At 36.0% G+C, this 18,426-nt stretch overlaps 2 protein-coding genes across 2 annotated transcripts; one reads left to right on the forward strand and one right to left on the reverse strand.

Moving 5' to 3' along the window:
• Positions 1 to 8,820: 8,820 nt before the first annotated feature.
• Positions 8,821 to 10,560, reverse strand: LOC21400235. Its single transcript, XM_010095883.2, has one exon. It carries the CDS (start codon positions 10,468 to 10,470, stop codon positions 9,106 to 9,108), a length of 1,365 nt encoding a protein of 454 aa, XP_010094185.2. The 5' UTR covers positions 10,471 to 10,560; the 3' UTR covers positions 8,821 to 9,105.
• A 5,591-nt stretch (positions 10,561 to 16,151) lies between these two features.
• LOC21400237 (NAC transcription factor 56) lies at positions 16,152 to 17,963 on the forward strand. The gene is made up of 3 exons (XM_010095885.1): positions 16,152 to 16,377; positions 16,820 to 17,073; positions 17,361 to 17,963. The coding sequence occupies exons 1-3, from the start codon at positions 16,152 to 16,154 to the stop codon at positions 17,961 to 17,963; spliced, it is 1,083 nt and encodes a 360-aa protein (XP_010094187.1).
• The last annotated feature ends 463 nt before the right edge of the window (positions 17,964 to 18,426 follow it).

Below are 18,426 nucleotides of genomic sequence, written 5' to 3' on the forward strand. Positions count from 1 at the left end.
CTGTTGATGATACGCTGAAAGTATAGTTTTGTCTTGTAGGTTTTTTTTTTTTTTTTTTTTTTTTTTTTTTTTTTTTTTTTTGAGTACGTGTTAATTTAAGTTTTAAACTTATAAATCGGTGGTTTTTTAGAAAATGTGTAGGAAAAGTAAATTCGCCGGTGATATAATCAAGAACATAAAAATTGCAACTTTATGATGATTAATGAAACAAGACCAAATTTAAAAAGGTGGGATTTTGTGTTCAATATGCAACTATAGTCGTTATCATACTGATTCACAACTTTATAACAATAATCAATATCCAAATCAAAACCACAAACCACTAATTAGAAGGGGAAAAAACAAAACAAAACAAAATCATAATACCAGAAAAAAGAAGGCCGTTTTTAAAATTAGATTCTTAAAACAGAGATATATACATAGTTACTTCTAGAGAGCAATAATCATGCCACTAATTAACGTCCGTCAAAATATTAATACAGTTATCATTAATCAAGGTGTCTTTGCAACAGATTTTTTTTTTTTTCTTTTTGTGCAAAAGTCTACTCCAAATAATGCAAGAGGTTCTAATTTTTCAGGACTTGTAATGTAAGGGCATTAGAGATAACATTTTTAAGCATCAATGTCTTTACTGATCCTCGGATCCCAAGTCCGCACTCTTCTTCATGTGTTCACTTCTAGTACAGAAACTGTTCGGCACCTAACTAACTGTTACTGATCTTCTCCATCAACATGGTGGTACGTGGGATCGTGGCAAGCTTCTGGATGTGCTCTAGTCTATTGACAGAGATTTATGGTGCGTTTAGAATTGATTTTCAAAATGATTTTGTTTTCAATAAAGAATAAAAATGAGATTGTTTTGAGAATCATTCTGCGACTGATTCTGAAATTGCGATTGGTTGATTTTTTAAGAGATTGTTTTGAGTATAATAAAAAAGTGAAATCGTGTATATTAATTAATATATTATAATATACTGATAAGTACTAAAAAATGAAAACAGAAAAGGAAAATCAACTTTCAACCGTTTTCTAATTTCTTCAACAACAAAAAAACCATTATCACTGTTTTCTGTATTCGTTTTCGTATACAAAACATTTGCTAAACAAACACGGTTTAAAGACCATTTTCATTTTCGTGCCTCAAAAAATATGCAAAAACGTTTTCAAAAACAAGCAAAAATTAATACTAAACGCACCCTTAGTTTTGTCCATTCCTGTTGGTAGATCTAAGGGTCCAGACCGCCTCGCTTGGCACTTTGAATCGAAGGGTAAATACACTGTTCGTTCGGGCTAAAGAACAGTATAAAGTGCAGCTCGATCGGGTGGTGAATTCTTCTAGAGATAATGCACTCGCAATTGCTGGTGGAATAATGGATTATGGAACTTGAATGTCCCTAACAAGGTAAGATTCTCATGTGGCGGGCTTACCATGACATTATTGCCACCTTCAACAATCCTTCTAAAAGGAGCGTACGTAGGCACTTCTTCGGTGTGCACTGGATGCAACCAAGCTGCTGAGACTACTGAACATGCATTGCTCTGCTGTGAGGCTGTTGACGAAGTTTGGCAGAATATTTAGGGCCTGTTCGGCAAATATGTTTTTGAGTAAAAAACTCAAAAAAAACAACTCGAGTTACAACTTTATTTGAATTCATGTTATTTTAAGTTTGAACTCGAGTTTGGAACTAAAACTCGAATTCAAGTTTTCCCTTCAACTCAAGTTTAGAAACTCGAACTCAAGTTAATGAATAATATTTTTTCTATTCTTAAAAATGCTATAACTTTTTCGTTTTAATTTTGATTGAGATGATTTTTTTTCTATGCGTTGACAACGAAAAAACGAATAAAACTAGACCCATATACCATATTAAAATTTTTCATCAGCATTGAGTTTTTATTAAAATACTATCTAAATATAAATTCAAGTTTTGAGTCACTCAAACACAAACTCAAAAAGATTCTTATCTCAAACCATAACTCAAAATGTACACAACCAAACACAAACTCAAGTTACAACTTTAACTCAAGTTATCACTCAAACTCAACTCAAAATCTACACTCAAATTACATAACCCAAAAATGTCAAAAGAACATGCCCTTAGTGTTTTTTGGGTGAAACCTCGTCGGCTCTGAGAGGCTCCAATGGCGTCTTTATTACCAGCCTTTAAGTTGTCTATTGATTTAGTACATGTGGGGCGGTATTTTTGGAAGCATTGAAAGCGCAATTAATATGAAATTTAAAGCTCTCTCGAGCCCACGCTTACACGAGACCAATCTTGCCCGAGCCCAAGCTCTCTCGAACCCAAGCTGGCCCAAGCCCAATCTCTCCCGAGCCCAAGCTCGTCTGAAATTTCTCCCGAGCTGAAAGTTCAAAGGCTGCATAGAGTCATCAAGTGAAGTAACCGACGCCAGCCGAAAAATTTAAATGATTGAAAATTAATTCATATTCATTATTTTATCAGTTTTAACACCCGAAAGGTGAAGAGCCTTTTTATAATTAAAGAGAGAATAAACTCTCAAATTAATGGAAGAATTAAACTCTTCCAAACCTAATGTACTATAAATTCCCTCAATTTAAGAGAAAAATATACGCACTCATTTCTAAATACTATTATCTTGTGATTGTCTTCATTTGTTCTTGTTACTTTTTTAGAGGTTAATTGTGTTCTTGCAGTGTTCATCCAATTCTCTTAAATTATTCGTTTATTTAATCTAAATTTCTAAGGACGTTGGTAAAATGTTGGATGAAATTTTGCTCCAATGGTACAGTTTGAACCTTTTTGTATGATCTTGTAGCTGGTTTGCTGTAACCGAAACGCTTGGGTTTTTGAAGGAAAGTCCCTGTCGTTTGAGCAGATTTTGATCGCAGGTAGTTGCTAGTTGTCCGAGTTCTAGGCCTGCAAAGTCACTTCAGAGGTGTCCGTAAGGCATGTGCAAACCGGGGACCTTCGTTGCAAAGTTATTGGAGCTTTTGCAGTCAAGGCTTTGGGTTGCTTTGATCCAGCATCAGAGTGTTTAGCAATTCGCTCGGGGATGGCTTTTGCTACGGAACTTGGTCTTCGGGTGGAAGAGATTGAAAGCGATTCCGTCAATGCAGTCAATGACAATGAATTCTAATCTGCGGCAGCTTCAGTTGTTCCTGTTGTCATGTTTCGCGTTCTGGTAACATGGCAACCCATACACCGGCCCGTAGCGTTTTTTCTTGTGTTTGTGACCAATTCTGGTTTAATGAGGCCCTGGCTGCTGAGCCAGTCTTGTTGACTTAGGGTGTATTTAGTAGATAGATTTAAAATCATGATTCTGAATCTTGGATCAAAATTGGTGTTTATTTACACTGATTCTGAATCATAATTCTGAATCAGTGTTTGATTTGGATGATTCAAAATCTGATATGATATTTTAAACTAGCTCAAATCACGATTTTAAAACCACTCCCCTATTGATTCAAGGTGATTTAAACCCCTGATTCTAAATCATTGTTTCAGAATCATGATTTGAACCTAAAATCATGAATTATGGTTCTAGTTCTAGAATCAGGATTAGAATCACTCTAATTTAAATCCTCGTACCAAACAAACCCTTAATCTAATAAAATATATGTATTTTTTTTAAAAAAAAGATAACATCTTGCAGCTTTTGTGATTGTTTTAGTAAAATTTTAATTTATCATATGATAGACATATAACAGTTATGATTAAATTTCAAACATTCATAGTCAATTTTATGAAAAAGATCAAATTGTAAAAATAAAAAAGGAAAAGCCTATGTTTTGTCTAAATACCCCTTTTCCCAATCTTATTATTTAAATACCCAAAACACCCGTGTGTTTAAAAAATCAAACTCAAAATACCCCCAAAAGCAATTTAAATTGTTTAGAATACCAAGATTACCCTTCTCAACCTTTTGGAAAGACAACTTTAAAACCTTCTTAAACCAAAATATTAAATAAAATCAATCTCAAAGAATGAAAAACTCTCAAAACAATTCAAGCATTTATTTGATAGGAATATTTATTTAAACGTTTTAAAGTTTTTTAATTTAATTTTTTAGTTATATCATATCTACAACAACATTTAATATAAATTGAGAAGGGTAATTTTAGTGTTTTCAAAAATTTAATGCTTTAGGGGAATGTCAAGGGGAATGTCAAGTCTAATTTAAAAATTATATGGGGTGTTTTGGGCATTTGCATAATAAAAGGGGTAAATGTGATAATTTAGACAAATTACACCCAATAAAAAAAGAAATGAAATTTATCAAATAATCGAAGGAAATAATATTTAGAGACTAAATTGTCATAATACTAAACTTTGAATAGCGACAAAAATCCATACAAATTTCTTTATTTAGTTTATGATGACACAAAAACAAATAATTGAGAAGACCTCACACCACAAGATGGTATAATTGTTTGCCCATTTGGTGAAAAAATGGCGACTAAAACTGTCAAAACTGCATCACCTTGATTTTTTTTTTTTTTCAATAACCGAGACTTTACCCCGACTGATCTACGTATCCATGCAATGCACCCTTTTTGATATGATTGAGGTGATTCCTATTTGACTTCACTGATCCTGGCTTAACTAAGCCTAAATTATTACTGCCCCAATTGTTTAGGATTTGTTTAATTACAATATACAAACCATTAGAGGATCCAAGTCGCGGAACGTTTTAGTAAGAAAAGGGAAATGATTCTCATTTGCCCTTGAGAGATTATTTGTGATTTAAGCTACAATGAAGGTCATGACGTCTAATCATACTGTACACATCAAATACAAACAAACAGTTAAATTTGTCTCTCTGTGCTCTGTATTTTCTGCAATCTAGACCTAAAGATCAGAACTCCAGACATCTCAAGATAACCTGAACTACAGTCATCAAATCTTGGTTATTAGTCAGACATATATGGACGTTTGGTTCATAAATTCAGAATTATAATTTATAATTATTTTCAATTTACGTGTATTTTTTGTGAGAGAAAATACTGTAACGAATTACGAACCATGATTCGAATCATGATACGAATCCACAAACTAAATGAAGATTTTTCAGTACGACTAGAGCCATAAAAAAATTCATCACTTAGGCCATGAAACATTAGTGTGCTGGAATGTTACCACGTCAGTTGGTATACATGATTAAAAAATTACACACAACACACACTAGAAAAATAGACAGTAGTTTGAAAATGATGAGCAGCTTTGACACAAGCATCTGCGCAAGCAATTATAGAGTTGACTAGCTAAGTTTCCTAAATGTCCTCAAATTGGTGAAAAAAATAGCGCATTACGTCAGCCAACCATCTTAAGCCTTTTCAATCAAACAATATACCATCCAAGATGATGTAATTCCTTCACAAGGTCACCTGTTGAGTTTCAAATAGGACTGTCATAAACCTGAACAACCTGCAAATTTAATTCATTCCACCCCAACTTAATCCGAAAAAAGCAATTTGTAGCATTATTTTTTATTTTTCAGCCTATTAAATGTCTGGCCCGAGGTATTTAGAGTGATTTGTGAGTTGGACCTATAATAGTCCACAAATCCCAACCCAATCCGCACAAACATGCTTGGGCCATGTCCTCTAAGTTCTAATCATTGCTCCATGTTAGATGAACTACTTTGCTTCATGTTTGATGTTAGATTGAACTTTCAATTGCTAATTTAATGATGGACTGATCAGTATTATTTCTATTTGATGAACTTTGAATGTTAGCGTTATGTTTGATAATCAATATTATTTCTATTTGATGATTAATATTATTTGACGATGAACTTTGAATGTTGGAGTTATTATTTTTATTTGATAATGAACTTTAAATGTCAGATTGAACTTTAATTCTTTGAATGTTGAACCCGACCACCCAACTCACCCCACCTCGCTCCAATCCAATCTAAACATCATTAGGTTGTGAAATTTTTCTAACATCGTTAGAGTCAAATATGTGCAACCCGCACCCTTTAAAGCGAGGCAGAAAAAAATCTTATCCCGCACCAACTCAACCCATGTACAGCCGTAGTTTCAAGTGACAAGTATTTAGCGATAACCGCCTACCAGTGACGGCGGGGATATGGGTTTGTACCTAATTAGTATCTACCATAATTACCAGTATCCACCAAGATACTAGGTAGTATCTGTCCGGATACCAGATGGTTACCGACTAGTATTTGTCGATAACCACCAAACCAGAGGTGAATTAAAAATTCAAAAAAAAAAGCACAAAATCCAACCAAATCAATTGAATAAAATGAAAATCACAAAATCGCCTCTATGTCTGTCTCTTCAATCCTTTACACTATACTCTTTCTCCCTCTCCTCTCTTATGCGGATCTAACAGTATTTCTCTCTCTCTGTCTGTGATTGCGGTGGCGATGGGGATGAACCAGTGGCGGTATCAACGCATTCTCTCCTCCGACGCAATCTCACCGGATCTGTTTGCCTTTCCTTGAGGACACCCTCGCCATCCCTTGTGCAACCGTTCAACGCCAAGAACGAGACATCGTCGTGGTTCAAATCTGCGATGGAGGAGCTTTGTGATGATGATGGCTCGTCCTCACGTTAGGGAAATTCTTGATCTCATAACGGTTGCTCGTGGGAGAATGTCTCGCCGGTTAAAGGGAAGGAGGTGAGAGAGTGAAAGAGAGAGAGAAGCAGCTGGGATTAGGAGGTGAGAGAAGAGCGGCTGAGATTAGTTTTAGTATCGTGGACAAAAGTCAATCCAACCTTAAAATCTGTGGCTGTGGCTGGTAGCATAAATATCTCTATAATCTACCCCCGAAGTTTTTCTTGTTTTCCTGTATTTCCTTTCAAAACTTCACAGATTTAACCTTATTTTCAGCCTCTCATGCAGAACTAGAATGAAGAATCTCATAGATATAACGAAGGTAATAGAGTTGGCCAAGTACAAACAAACACAGAAGGTGACATACTCATACAAACCATATAGAGTGTTATTCTTGGTGATTAAATACTGTCAAATTGCTTATGATATTGCAAGCTCCAGATTCACGCTACTCAATACATTCCTCCATTTCAAGCTCAACTATGGTAAGAACCAAAATGTGCCTTCATATTCAATCATGAAACGTAGCACAATTCCATGGCGTTTTCTTCTCAGCCACAAGAAAATTACACTATGCAAGTTACCAGTCATGAAAGTTCATAATGATTACCAAAATCTGAAGCAATGAAATGAACCAAACTTGTAATACAGTGAGCCTTGAAGCAAAGGCTCCAGAATGTCAAGAAAGAGAGATTCTTGTCATGTTGCAAGTTCAGGAGACTCAAAAGCTCAGGCCCTTCCAAACGCAGCCAAAACCAAATGACTAGTCAAATCGAAACTCACAACTGGGAAACCTCTAACGCAATCATGGCGCGTACACTCATCCCAATTTCCTTGACTGCCTCTCACCGGAAGAAAATTACACTATGTGATAGGATCCTAGCAATTTGTAGCACAATAGATGAACAATGACTGTATCTGTATTGAATTGACTGATAAAACTTTAAAATAGTACAAGAAAACCCTAACAATGGTGGTATTCTAGACCACCAGCTCTCCCTAATCTTGGTTTCACAAGCCCCGAATGAATTCCAAATTCATAGACAAATCAGACATACCCTCATCACTTACTGTCCTGTTATTTATAGTGCTAGTATTAGTCTAACAAATTCCCTGATTGCTAATAAACCACTAACCACATCTCTAACAACTCGTAGCTATACTAACTAACCAACTCATGGCCCTAACACTATGCAAGTTAGAATTCATGAAAGTATGAATGACAACCAAAATCTGAAGCAATGAAATCAATCAAGCTTCTCATCCAAACATACCCCCTCAAGATAAATTACAGTGCTGCTACAAATTTTAGTAAAGTCCTCATCCAATTTAAAGTTCTTCGAGTACATGAGGGAGCAGAGTAAAGAAAGGCTAGGCTCTAAGATTCTATCGAAACACCAATTAGTTTAGAACAAAGGCTCTAGAATATCAAAAAAGTGAGAAATTCTCGTCACGGTCCAAATTCAGAAGACTCAACGCTTAGGCCCTTACAAATGCAACCCAACCCAACCCAACCCAACCCAACCCAACAACTAGTCAAATTGAAACTCACAACTGGGAAACCTCTAAGCATGAATTACACTTGGATAAAACACCCAATAGCTGAACTAATTACTCGATTAAGCATTAATGATTCATACAATAAGCTAGAAAAGTATGATTCTCTTCTTAGTGCATCCTTCAAGCTTCAAAGAGCTGGAAAACTCCTATACTTTGAACCCTCCAAATCATCCAGCAACCTCTTAAAAGTTAAAATAACAAGTAACTCATGAAACGAAAAAGCCAATTGTAGATTTGAGTTCATAATACTTGATAGGAATCATTCCCACTTATGAAGCAACTAATCAATATACAAGAAAGTCACCACAAATTATCAGCAAGCCAACAGCTGAACAATCACTTGATTAAATATCAATGATTAAAACAATAAGCTATAAACTATGAAGTAAGATTCTTTTCCTAGTGCATGCTTCAAAGAGCTCGAAAATCCTACACTTTTATCTCATATAAGTAAGGGATTAGCCCTCCAAATTATCCAACAACCTCTTAAAAGTTACAACAACGAGCAAATCGTGCAATGCAAGAGCCACTTGTAGATTGGAATCCCACTAAGAAAGCCAACTAATCAATGCACAGTAACAATCTCCACAAAATATCATCAAGCCAACAGAGTTCTATATAGTTCTTAAAATTACAAATGAAATCTAAAACAGAACATTCACAGCCACAAAGAACATAACCATACCAAACAGAATCAAAGGAAAATAGTATAAAACCAAATTCATTCAGAAATTCTCCATCCCTTTTTGAGGTGTACAAAAAACAAATTCGGAGAGAACCATACACCATCAAAGCATTTAGGTTACACACTACAACAAGAACAGAGGTCTGTATAAGTATAAATAAAACAATCAGAAAATAAATTACAAACTCTAGGACCTACAAATACAAAACAACAAATACAATCATTAACCTACACAAACTCTACTTTATCAATCACTTGAAAACAACTATACAACTTTCTATTACCAGCAAAAGCAAATCACTTTGAAACCAAAAGGATTTCGGGTTTCTTAGCCTTACTCGGAGTATTGGCATTCGATGACGGATTCGCTGCCAGTGCCGCAGCTGCTGCAGCCGCCCTCACGTCCGCTCTCGACCTCTTTTCAAGCTGAATGAGGCTCCGCGTGGCCAAGATCGCCTGCGGAACCAAATCGTGAGATGCCCTGGCGTACAAACGCCTCACGGCGACCGCAGCCATGTCCTTCACATCCTGAGAATTCAACGGCGCCAGCAAACAATGCCCTAGAATCCTCAACACCGGCTGCAAAAGCTCCCACGGCAGCGGAATTCTCGAACCTTTCGAATCCAAATTCTCACCACCACTACTACTGCCACTTCTACCACCGCCATTTTCGATCCTCAATTGAGCAATGTCGTCAACCACATCGTCAGTTTGGTCGCCATTCTCCAAATACCTGATCTCAGAAACCCTAGAAGACACCACCGATTCATCGTCGTCGTCATCATCGAACTGCTTTTCGCAGGTGCATTCCTGGCCCGCCCAGGAAGCGGCAAAGCGGCAGAAATCAAGCTTCGACCAGGCCGGCATCTGCGAGATCTGCTTGTAGTAGCAGTCCAGCGCGACGCCGACGATGCAGGCCCGCTTCGTCGACTTGACGGCGATCTGCGGCTCGAGCGGCGGGGAGAGGACCCCGACGGAGTTCTTAGAGCCGGCGATCTTCTGACGAGGGGTGTGGTAGAGAGAGGGCTGGGAGAGATCAGGGACGGAAACGAGAACAGGCTTGCCGGCGCGTGACTTGGTCTCCGCGGCGTAGATGGCGAGGAGGACAGCCTCGAAGCCGGCGAGGGAGGGGAGAGAAGGTGAATCGGTGGAGAGAGAGTGGATGCGAGAGAGGTAGAGGCCAGAGATCAGAGGAAGGAACGAGAAAACGACGAGTCGTAGATGGGGATCAGAGGAGAGAAAAGTGTCGTAGAGCCAGTGGCAGAGGGGGTCGGAGCCGGAGCCGGAGTGCGGATCGGAGAGGGCAGAGGAGAGAGCGGAGTAGGCGAGAGAGGAGGAGAGGAGAGAGAGGGCCGGGCGGTCGGAGTCGGCGAGGGAGGAGAGAGAGAGGGAGAGGGAGGGGTCGGGTAAGATGGAAGAGAGAGAGTGGATGCGAGAGCGGGCTTTGGAGATGGACTCCCACCATGAGTGCATTGGGTCGGAGGAGGGGGCGGCGGCGGCGGCGGTAGCGGCGGCGGAGGAGATGGGGTTTCCGTTTGGGTAGGTGGTGGCGGCGGCGGAGATGGAGGAGGTGGAGGAGGAAGGGGAGTTGCTGGCGAGGGTTTGGTGGTGGTGGTGGAAGTCCATGGCCGAGGGAGGAGAGAGACGATTCTTTTGATGCATCAAATTTTGTGCTTTTGCCTGCTCCCCCTCAATTGTTTTACTCTTCTAGGTTCAGGTCTTGGTGCCAATTAAACTCACCCAACTCTATTAATCCACTCAAAACAACTCGTTATAACCCGAACCTGACGGCTCTAAATAGGTCATGATTCTAAATCCTAATTGAGAATCAGTATTTATTTACAGTAATTTTAAATCATAATTTAAAGTTAATATTTGATTTGGATGATTCTGAATCATAATTCAAAATTTAATGTGATGTTTTAAACTTACTCAAATCATGATTTTAAAATCACTCATATCTTGATTCAAGGTGATTCAAACCCCTGATGCTCCCGTTCATTTCACCGATTTGAGTTTAGAATTCAAATTTTGCTACAGTAAAAAGCTCTCAGAAACAGTCACATCTAACTTTTTTGTTACAGTAAAAAACTCTAACATAAAGTCACATCTCAACTCGAATCAGCAAATTAAACGGGCCGGAATTTGAACCCAAAATCATGAATCATGGTTCTGATTTCAGAATCATGTTTAGAATCACCCTGATTTGAATCCTCATACCAAACGAACATAAACTAGCTCAAATCATAATTCTAAAAGTGTACTCTTGATTCAAGGTGATTCAAAACTCCTGATACATAAACTAGCTCAAATCATAATTCTAAAATCACTCACTCTTGATTCAAGGTGATTCAAAACTCTTGATTCTGATTCGTTTGGTATGAGGATTTAAATCAGAGTGATTCAAATCAAAGTGATTCTAGTAATGATTCTAGAATCAAAACCATAATTCATGATTTTATATTCAAATCATGATTCTGAAACCATAATTTAAAATTAAGGGTTTACATCACCTTCAATCAAGAACATAAATGTGCGTGTTTTATAAATAACAACAATCATGACTCCTCTATTAATAGTCGAGAAAGAAAAACTTAAATATATAAAATTACTGCCCAAATTTAAAAAATTTAAAAAACTTTACAGTCACTGCTTGCCACTATATATACTATACACTGATGCAACATCTCTTGACGACATGTATTTAGAACATGCAAGAAAAATAAGAATACATACGACATGTCGTACTATCACTAGCAGTATATCCCAAGGGAGCAATAGGAGTATGATTGGAGATTTTACTCATCAGCTGATTCACCTCCTCGAGACCCCTCAAAACCAAAACATCATCGTTGAAGGAAAATTCTCCATAAGCTGTGTATAATAGTAATTACCACCAAAAACGTAAGTGTACTGCGACAAAAACGCAGTGAACTCATCATCATCATCATCAGCAGCAGCAGCAGCAGCTGAAGCAACTGCGTTCGGTATTGTGTCCGATGAAAGTCCTCCGAGCTCGTGATTCTCGCCGGAGACCGTCGTAGAAGACGGGTTTTCCACGACAGTTATTGCTTCATGATCAATGTGGTCGGGCGTCATCGAGAGAAGCATTGCGTTCTGATCATCAATATCATGTGCATGATATTCTGAGGCTGCAGGTGCAGTCTCCACATTATGTGGCAGAATTCGGGACTCTGCGTTTTTGTTTGATCTCCTTCGAGCTTTTTTGACGTTGGTTTTAGAGCAGCACCTCATTTACATCCGACAAAGAACATAGCCATCATCATGCTGCAACGAAAACTAAGAGGTTGTTTGGTTGGAGGATTCATACTCCGATTCGAATCATGATTCATGGTTCGTTACAGTATTTTCTCTCACAAAAATACACATAAATCGAAAATGGTTCTAATCTTATGATTCTAATCCATGAACCAAACGTCTCATAAGACTTAAATATAGTAGGAGAAAAAGGAAGGATATATGACACTAATGAAAAAGAGCACATGACAATATGTGCGGTTTATCAGAGCTAATCACGTGATTTTACATTTTTAGGGCACAATTGCTATTAAAAGAGTCATTTTATTTTTTTTTCTCCCTTTTAAGACTTTATAAATTAGATGGATTAGCAGTTTGTTTTGAGACGATTTAAAAATCCGTGACTAAAAATAAGTTTAACCATTCTGAACAAAATTTAATTGTTATGGAATGATAATATGTCCGAGTCATAAATATAAATAAAGTCCTTAAAGAGAACAAAGGAGATCGATATCGCAAAAGTCTCATACCTTGATCATGTCTTCTTCTCCAACACTAACACTTTTTTTCTTTTGATCCGAATTAGGGAGTAAGAATTCATGCATAATCCAGTCAGTCTTTTTATCCTTTACACTTGGGATTACTCTATGGAAAGCCAATAAAATCTTGGATCCAATTTTGTTGCCATTATTATTTGAGTATACATCTGTTGTGTTTACCAATCTCCAATACCCATTTTTAGCAACTCGGTTCCGACGCTGTCCCTTGTTAAACTTTCAAACTTTTTGTGTAAAAAAGTACCATGTTCCCTCTACTTTGATGAGGACATCGGGGATGCAAGAAATACTCGTCAAAGTCGATCCGGAAGAGAGCCAACTAGTCTTACACGTCCGTTGAGTCATTCCGGAAGAGAGCCCATTAGTCTTACACGTCCATTGAGTCATTACATGACCAACTTGCATGACATTCCAGGTTACACGTGCAAGGAGTAGTCTAAAAAGGATTAGGCGTGTTTTTCAGCAAGGGATCAAGTCAAATTACGGATAAAGACTTACTTTTATCATAATTCTATCTTTTTAGGTTTAAGTTTCAATTTAAACATTTAAATTCCATCATAGGCGTTTAGAAGGAAGGAGTTGGAGTTAAATTCAGATTCCTTCCTAAGAGATTAGCTTTTAGGTGTGTTTTATCTTGTTTTTAGGTTTATCTTATTTTAGGCTTTTATCTCATTAAGGATATAATATGACTTTTACGATTTTTAAACTCTTCATGTGAATTTCGGCTATTTAAGGCTGAATTTCGATAATAAAGAAAGTTTTTTATGTTTATTCATATTATGAGATATTCTTCTTGAGTTCTTGAAGAAACTTTTCCGAACTTGTTTTCCTTATGGCGTTCAACTTGACTTATCAAACGGATTTTTCATACTCATTTGTGGTGTCTTCACCATACCAAGGTTATTGCTTTGCTAAGCAACAGGTCGCGGTTTCCATCAACCTTGATAGATCTTGAATCGTATTGCATATTTGGTCTCGGGTTTTGTCACGTTGTTGGCATAGTTCGTATCATACTTGGGGCTGGTATTTCACTGTACAACATTCAGAATCTCAGATTAACATATGAAGTAAGCAAAACTTGTAATGTTTTTTGTGTTTATTTTACCATAACGTCAAAACGTTCCATCGTTTTCTAAAAAAGAAAAACCTGATATATTCTTGATTGCAAAAGAACGACATTTTTATTAACCCGACCACACAAATTGCTTTCTTGAAAAGTAAATATATAATATTTTCCATGGATTTCATAAAGAAAGATCATAAACCTTTGTCTTCAAAAAACCAAAAAATGATAAGGAAAAAAAAAAAAAAGAAAAAGAAACTCTGTCTTCGAAAATCCAAAAAAATGATAAAAGAAAAAAACGACGAGAGAGAGAACCGAAGGCTACGTACGAATTACAATCATACACAAACATATGATAATGATAAAGTATATAGTTTAGGGGTATATTTAATTTATACGTATAAGTGCTTCCTTCTTATACATTTTGTAAAGTTTTGCTTACGAGTACGATTTACAAGCAGATTTCATGATAATCACAACGACGTATATATAATTGAGGTACGTAAAACGCAAAACATGATTGTAATTATTTTGGAAAGTAATCTTTAATTAACTTCACAACTAAAGAAGAAAATAATAACAAATTAAAAAAAATAAAAGAAAAGCCAAGAAAGTGGTTTCTGATGACCTGCTATTTCCTCAGGAGTGTACTCGGACAAAGGAATGTCCGCCATCATAATTGGTTCCAAAATTTGGTTGGTTGGTCTTTGGTATCAAGAAATACAAAATAAGTTCTTCGTCGGTGGGAAAAAATCTGTAGCCAGGCGGACAGTTATTCAACACGGCGTTTTCTTCTACATTGCCCTCCATTGTTTGATTTGCTTCTGAAACCTCCAATTTAAGAGGGCTCTAGAAGGCATAAACTAATTAAGACGAGACTTTATGACAACTTATAAGGGTTGAAAGCTGGTATTGCTCTGGATTTTCAGTTTTCTTCTTTCATGCACTACCTATTTATCGCTTCTTTTTTTTCAAGGACGACTTGAGTGGCGGTCAATTTATAGGAGAAATTAAAAATTACGCTACATGAAAGTATATTGATAAAACTGAATTATGTAGTTATATACAAGTTAAAATGCACGCTCTGTGGTGTGATATTTTTTTTAAAACAATTGTTATAGTTAGAAAAAAAGAGAAAGAAGAAATAAAGACAAAAATGGGGAAAAAAAAAAACAAAAGCAAAAGACAGGAGTGACATTTTTTTTTAGAACTATGGTTGTACATATTGTTGGGAAAAAAAAAAAGAGAAAGAGAAAATAAAGACAAAAGGGGGGGAAAAATAAAAGCAAATGACAAAAAAAAAGGCCAAGCAGCAAAGTAACTTATAAATATCATTTAATTTAAAAATCATCTTTGCAATAAAATGATTTAATTTAAAAATCAACCTTTCGCAGCAAAGTAACTTATAAATATGCCAAGGCCAAGCAAATGTTGACAAAATATATGCCAAGTAACTAATTAGATAGGCAATATTGAAGATAATTATTTTAAACAATGTTTGAGATTATATTAAAAAGTGGATGCCATGCACACGTTTAAAGCAAGTCTCTCTAATAAACTAATGAGATTGAAGTATATTTACAAAAAAAAAAAAAAAAAAAAAAAAAAAAAAATTAAAGTAGGAAACAAGATTATAGTATGAGGTGTGAGAGAATACAAGAGCCCAAGTGTATAATCTTGACTATTGCATTTAAAGGAAAAAGGGAATTAGATGATATGGACCATTGGATTACTTGGTTGACGTACGAAAGAATGCACCTCCATCCTCCCTTTTATTATAGATCATAGATGAACGAAACTTTTGACCTTTTCTTTTACTTTTGTACTCTTTTATTTTTACTTTCCACCCTATATTTCAGCATGGAGGTCCTTTTTTGTTGTTTCTCATTTCATTCCTTTTTTCTGTCTTTTGCTTTTGTTTTCTTTTTCCCTTTTGACAAAAAATTAGAATTCAATTATTTAAATTTTTTTCTTTAAATTAAATTTCTTATTTATTTATTTATTTATTATTATTATCATTTTTTTGCTGGGAGTTCTTTTCTACTATTAGTATGAAATCTTCGAATAAATCGCAGAAATTTATTCCACGCTAGAAACTTAAATATCCATCTATATCGTATCACAAAATATTAATAGAAATCTAAAAATAAATAAGATAAACATACCTAAATACCCCAAATAATCCTGAGAGATAAATATAAATCCAACTATAAAATTAAATAATAAAAATAATCCCAACGTAACCCTAATATTCAATTACTTGCATGCCTCCCATAAATTAACCGCCACTGATCATATGTTATCCTTAAGCAAAAGGTATAAATATTAGGGACGTACGTACTCAAAGAAGAAAACTGAATATCCAGAGAAATTCCAGCTTTAAACCCTAACTTCTCATTAAGCCTAGACTCGATCTCTCAATTCTCATCTTAATTTATCCCTTCTAGTTGCCTTCTTCAATATCAATGGAGGTTTCAGAAACAGATCATAATTATGATCAAATGGAGGGCTATCGTGTAGAAGAAACAGCCGTGTTGAATTATTATTGTCCTCCTGGCTACAGATTTGCACCCAGCGATGAAGAACTTATCATGTATTACTTGATACCGAAGAGCCAGGACCAGATTTTTGAGCCAAACTGCATCATTTCAGAGATTACTTTGTCCGATTATACTCCTGAGGAAATAGCAGGTTAGAAACAAATTACCACTTTCTTGGCTTTTCTTTTCTTTTTTGATTTGTTATAGTTTTTCTCATTCTATGGTTCTGAAGTTAAAGATTTCTTTTCACGATATTTACTTTCATGGTTTGCGTTTTACTTCAGTTACTTCTAATCGTGATTATTGTGAAGTCTAACATATTCTTTCATAAATGAAAGCAAGATTAACTAATTTATGCATATAATATAGAGAAGGAAGAACTTATATTTGCTAACACAGTCTGATATATATTATTTGTTTCATTTATATTCCCAAAATCTGCCTTTGCTTTGGAATCAACATCAATATTTTTCTTTTTAGGAAAACGATCGATGCATGGAAGATCTTTAGGTGGATTAAATGCGAAAAACGTTTTTCAAGTTTTGCTTACTTCATATGTTAATCTGAATTAATGTTGTGCAGAAAAATAAAAGCCACAAGTAGAGGGAACAATGGAAAGCGACGGAACCGACTCGCTGGAGATGGATATTGGAGACTAGCAAACACAACAGATGTATACTCCGATAATGGCGTGAAAATTGGATCCAAGAGTTTATTGGGTTTCCATAGAGTAATCCCAAATGTAAAGGAGGAAAAGACTGATTGGATTATGCATGAATTCTCAGTACTCCCTAGTTTGGATCGAAAGAAAAAACTTACTACTCTTGGAGAAGAAGACATGCTCAAGGTATGAGACTTTTACTCTCGTTCCTTCTCCTTACACTTATTTTTAATTTTTAAATTTTAGACCACATCTCATTAGTTTTTTTAGCCCCGAATTTTTAAATCGGTCTCGAAACGAGCCCCAATCCCTCCGACTCTTTTATTAATTTTTCAGTTGTGCCCTAAATATGTAAAATTATTACATGATTAAATGCGACTAAACCGCCCATATTGCTCTTTAGTTTTCATTAGCGTCATATATCCTTCCTTTTTCTCCAACTATATTAAATTAACACTTGGTTTTCGTTCCAGCTTGAAGATGGCTATGTTCTTTGTCAGATGTATAAGAGAGGCTCCACTAAAACCAACAAAGTTCTGAGGAGATCAAACAAAAACACAGAGCTCCAAATTCTGCCTCATAATTATGTGGAGACTGCGCCAGCTAATTTAGAATATCATGCGCATGATGATCATGATCAGAACTCAATGCTTCTCTCGAAGACGCCCGGCCGCATTGATCACGGAGCACTAACCCTCGTGGAAACCCCGCCATCCACGTCGGTCTCTGGCGAGAATCGCAATCTCGGAGGACTTTCGTCCGACGCAATACTCGGTGCGGTTCCTCCCACAGCTGCTGCTGACGACGGTGATGAGCTCACTGCTTTTTTGTTGAAGGCTTTGGATGCTGAAGACTATTATTATGCACAGCTTATGGAGAATTCTCTTCCAACGACGGCAACAACATCTTCCAGTAATATTACTGATGTTAGCCCTCAGAAAGCAAACGACAAGGATTTGGTTTTGAGGGGTCTGGAGGAGGTGAATCAGCTGATTAGTGACTTCTCCAATCATATTAGTACTCCTATTGCTCCCAATTGGGATACTGCTACTACTAGTACGACATGTTGTTTGTAATACAAAGTTCTTCTAGCCTTCTCTAACGACATGTCGTCTAGAGATGTTGTATAGTTTTTTTGAATTTTGGGAAGTAACTCCTTACATTACTCCTCTCCCATGCAATTTTGCATTACAAATTTAAAAGTCCAAATTTTAAATATTTTAAATAATCCTATATAAGATAAATATTTTACATATTGTAAAACAAATGGAAAATTGTTTGGAATATTTAGTTTTGTAGAAATCTAGAAACAATAAGATAAGCTTAGCTAAATACTGTAGATAATATTATAAGTAATCCTAATACACTTAATATAAATAAAACTAATTTTTTAAAATAAAATCGTTTCACAAAAATATTAAAATTAAACAATAAAGAAAACATAAATACTAATCTTAATATATATATATATATACCCATTTTGAATAGGTTTCGTGATGGTGCTTCCTAAATGAACGAAACATTTCGCTTTTTTTTTTT

Source organism: Morus notabilis, unplaced genomic scaffold (genome assembly GCF_000414095.1).
Source record: "Morus notabilis unplaced genomic scaffold, ASM41409v2 Scaffold1219, whole genome shotgun sequence".
In the NCBI taxonomy this organism is placed as follows: Eukaryota; Viridiplantae; Streptophyta; class Magnoliopsida; order Rosales; family Moraceae; genus Morus; species Morus notabilis.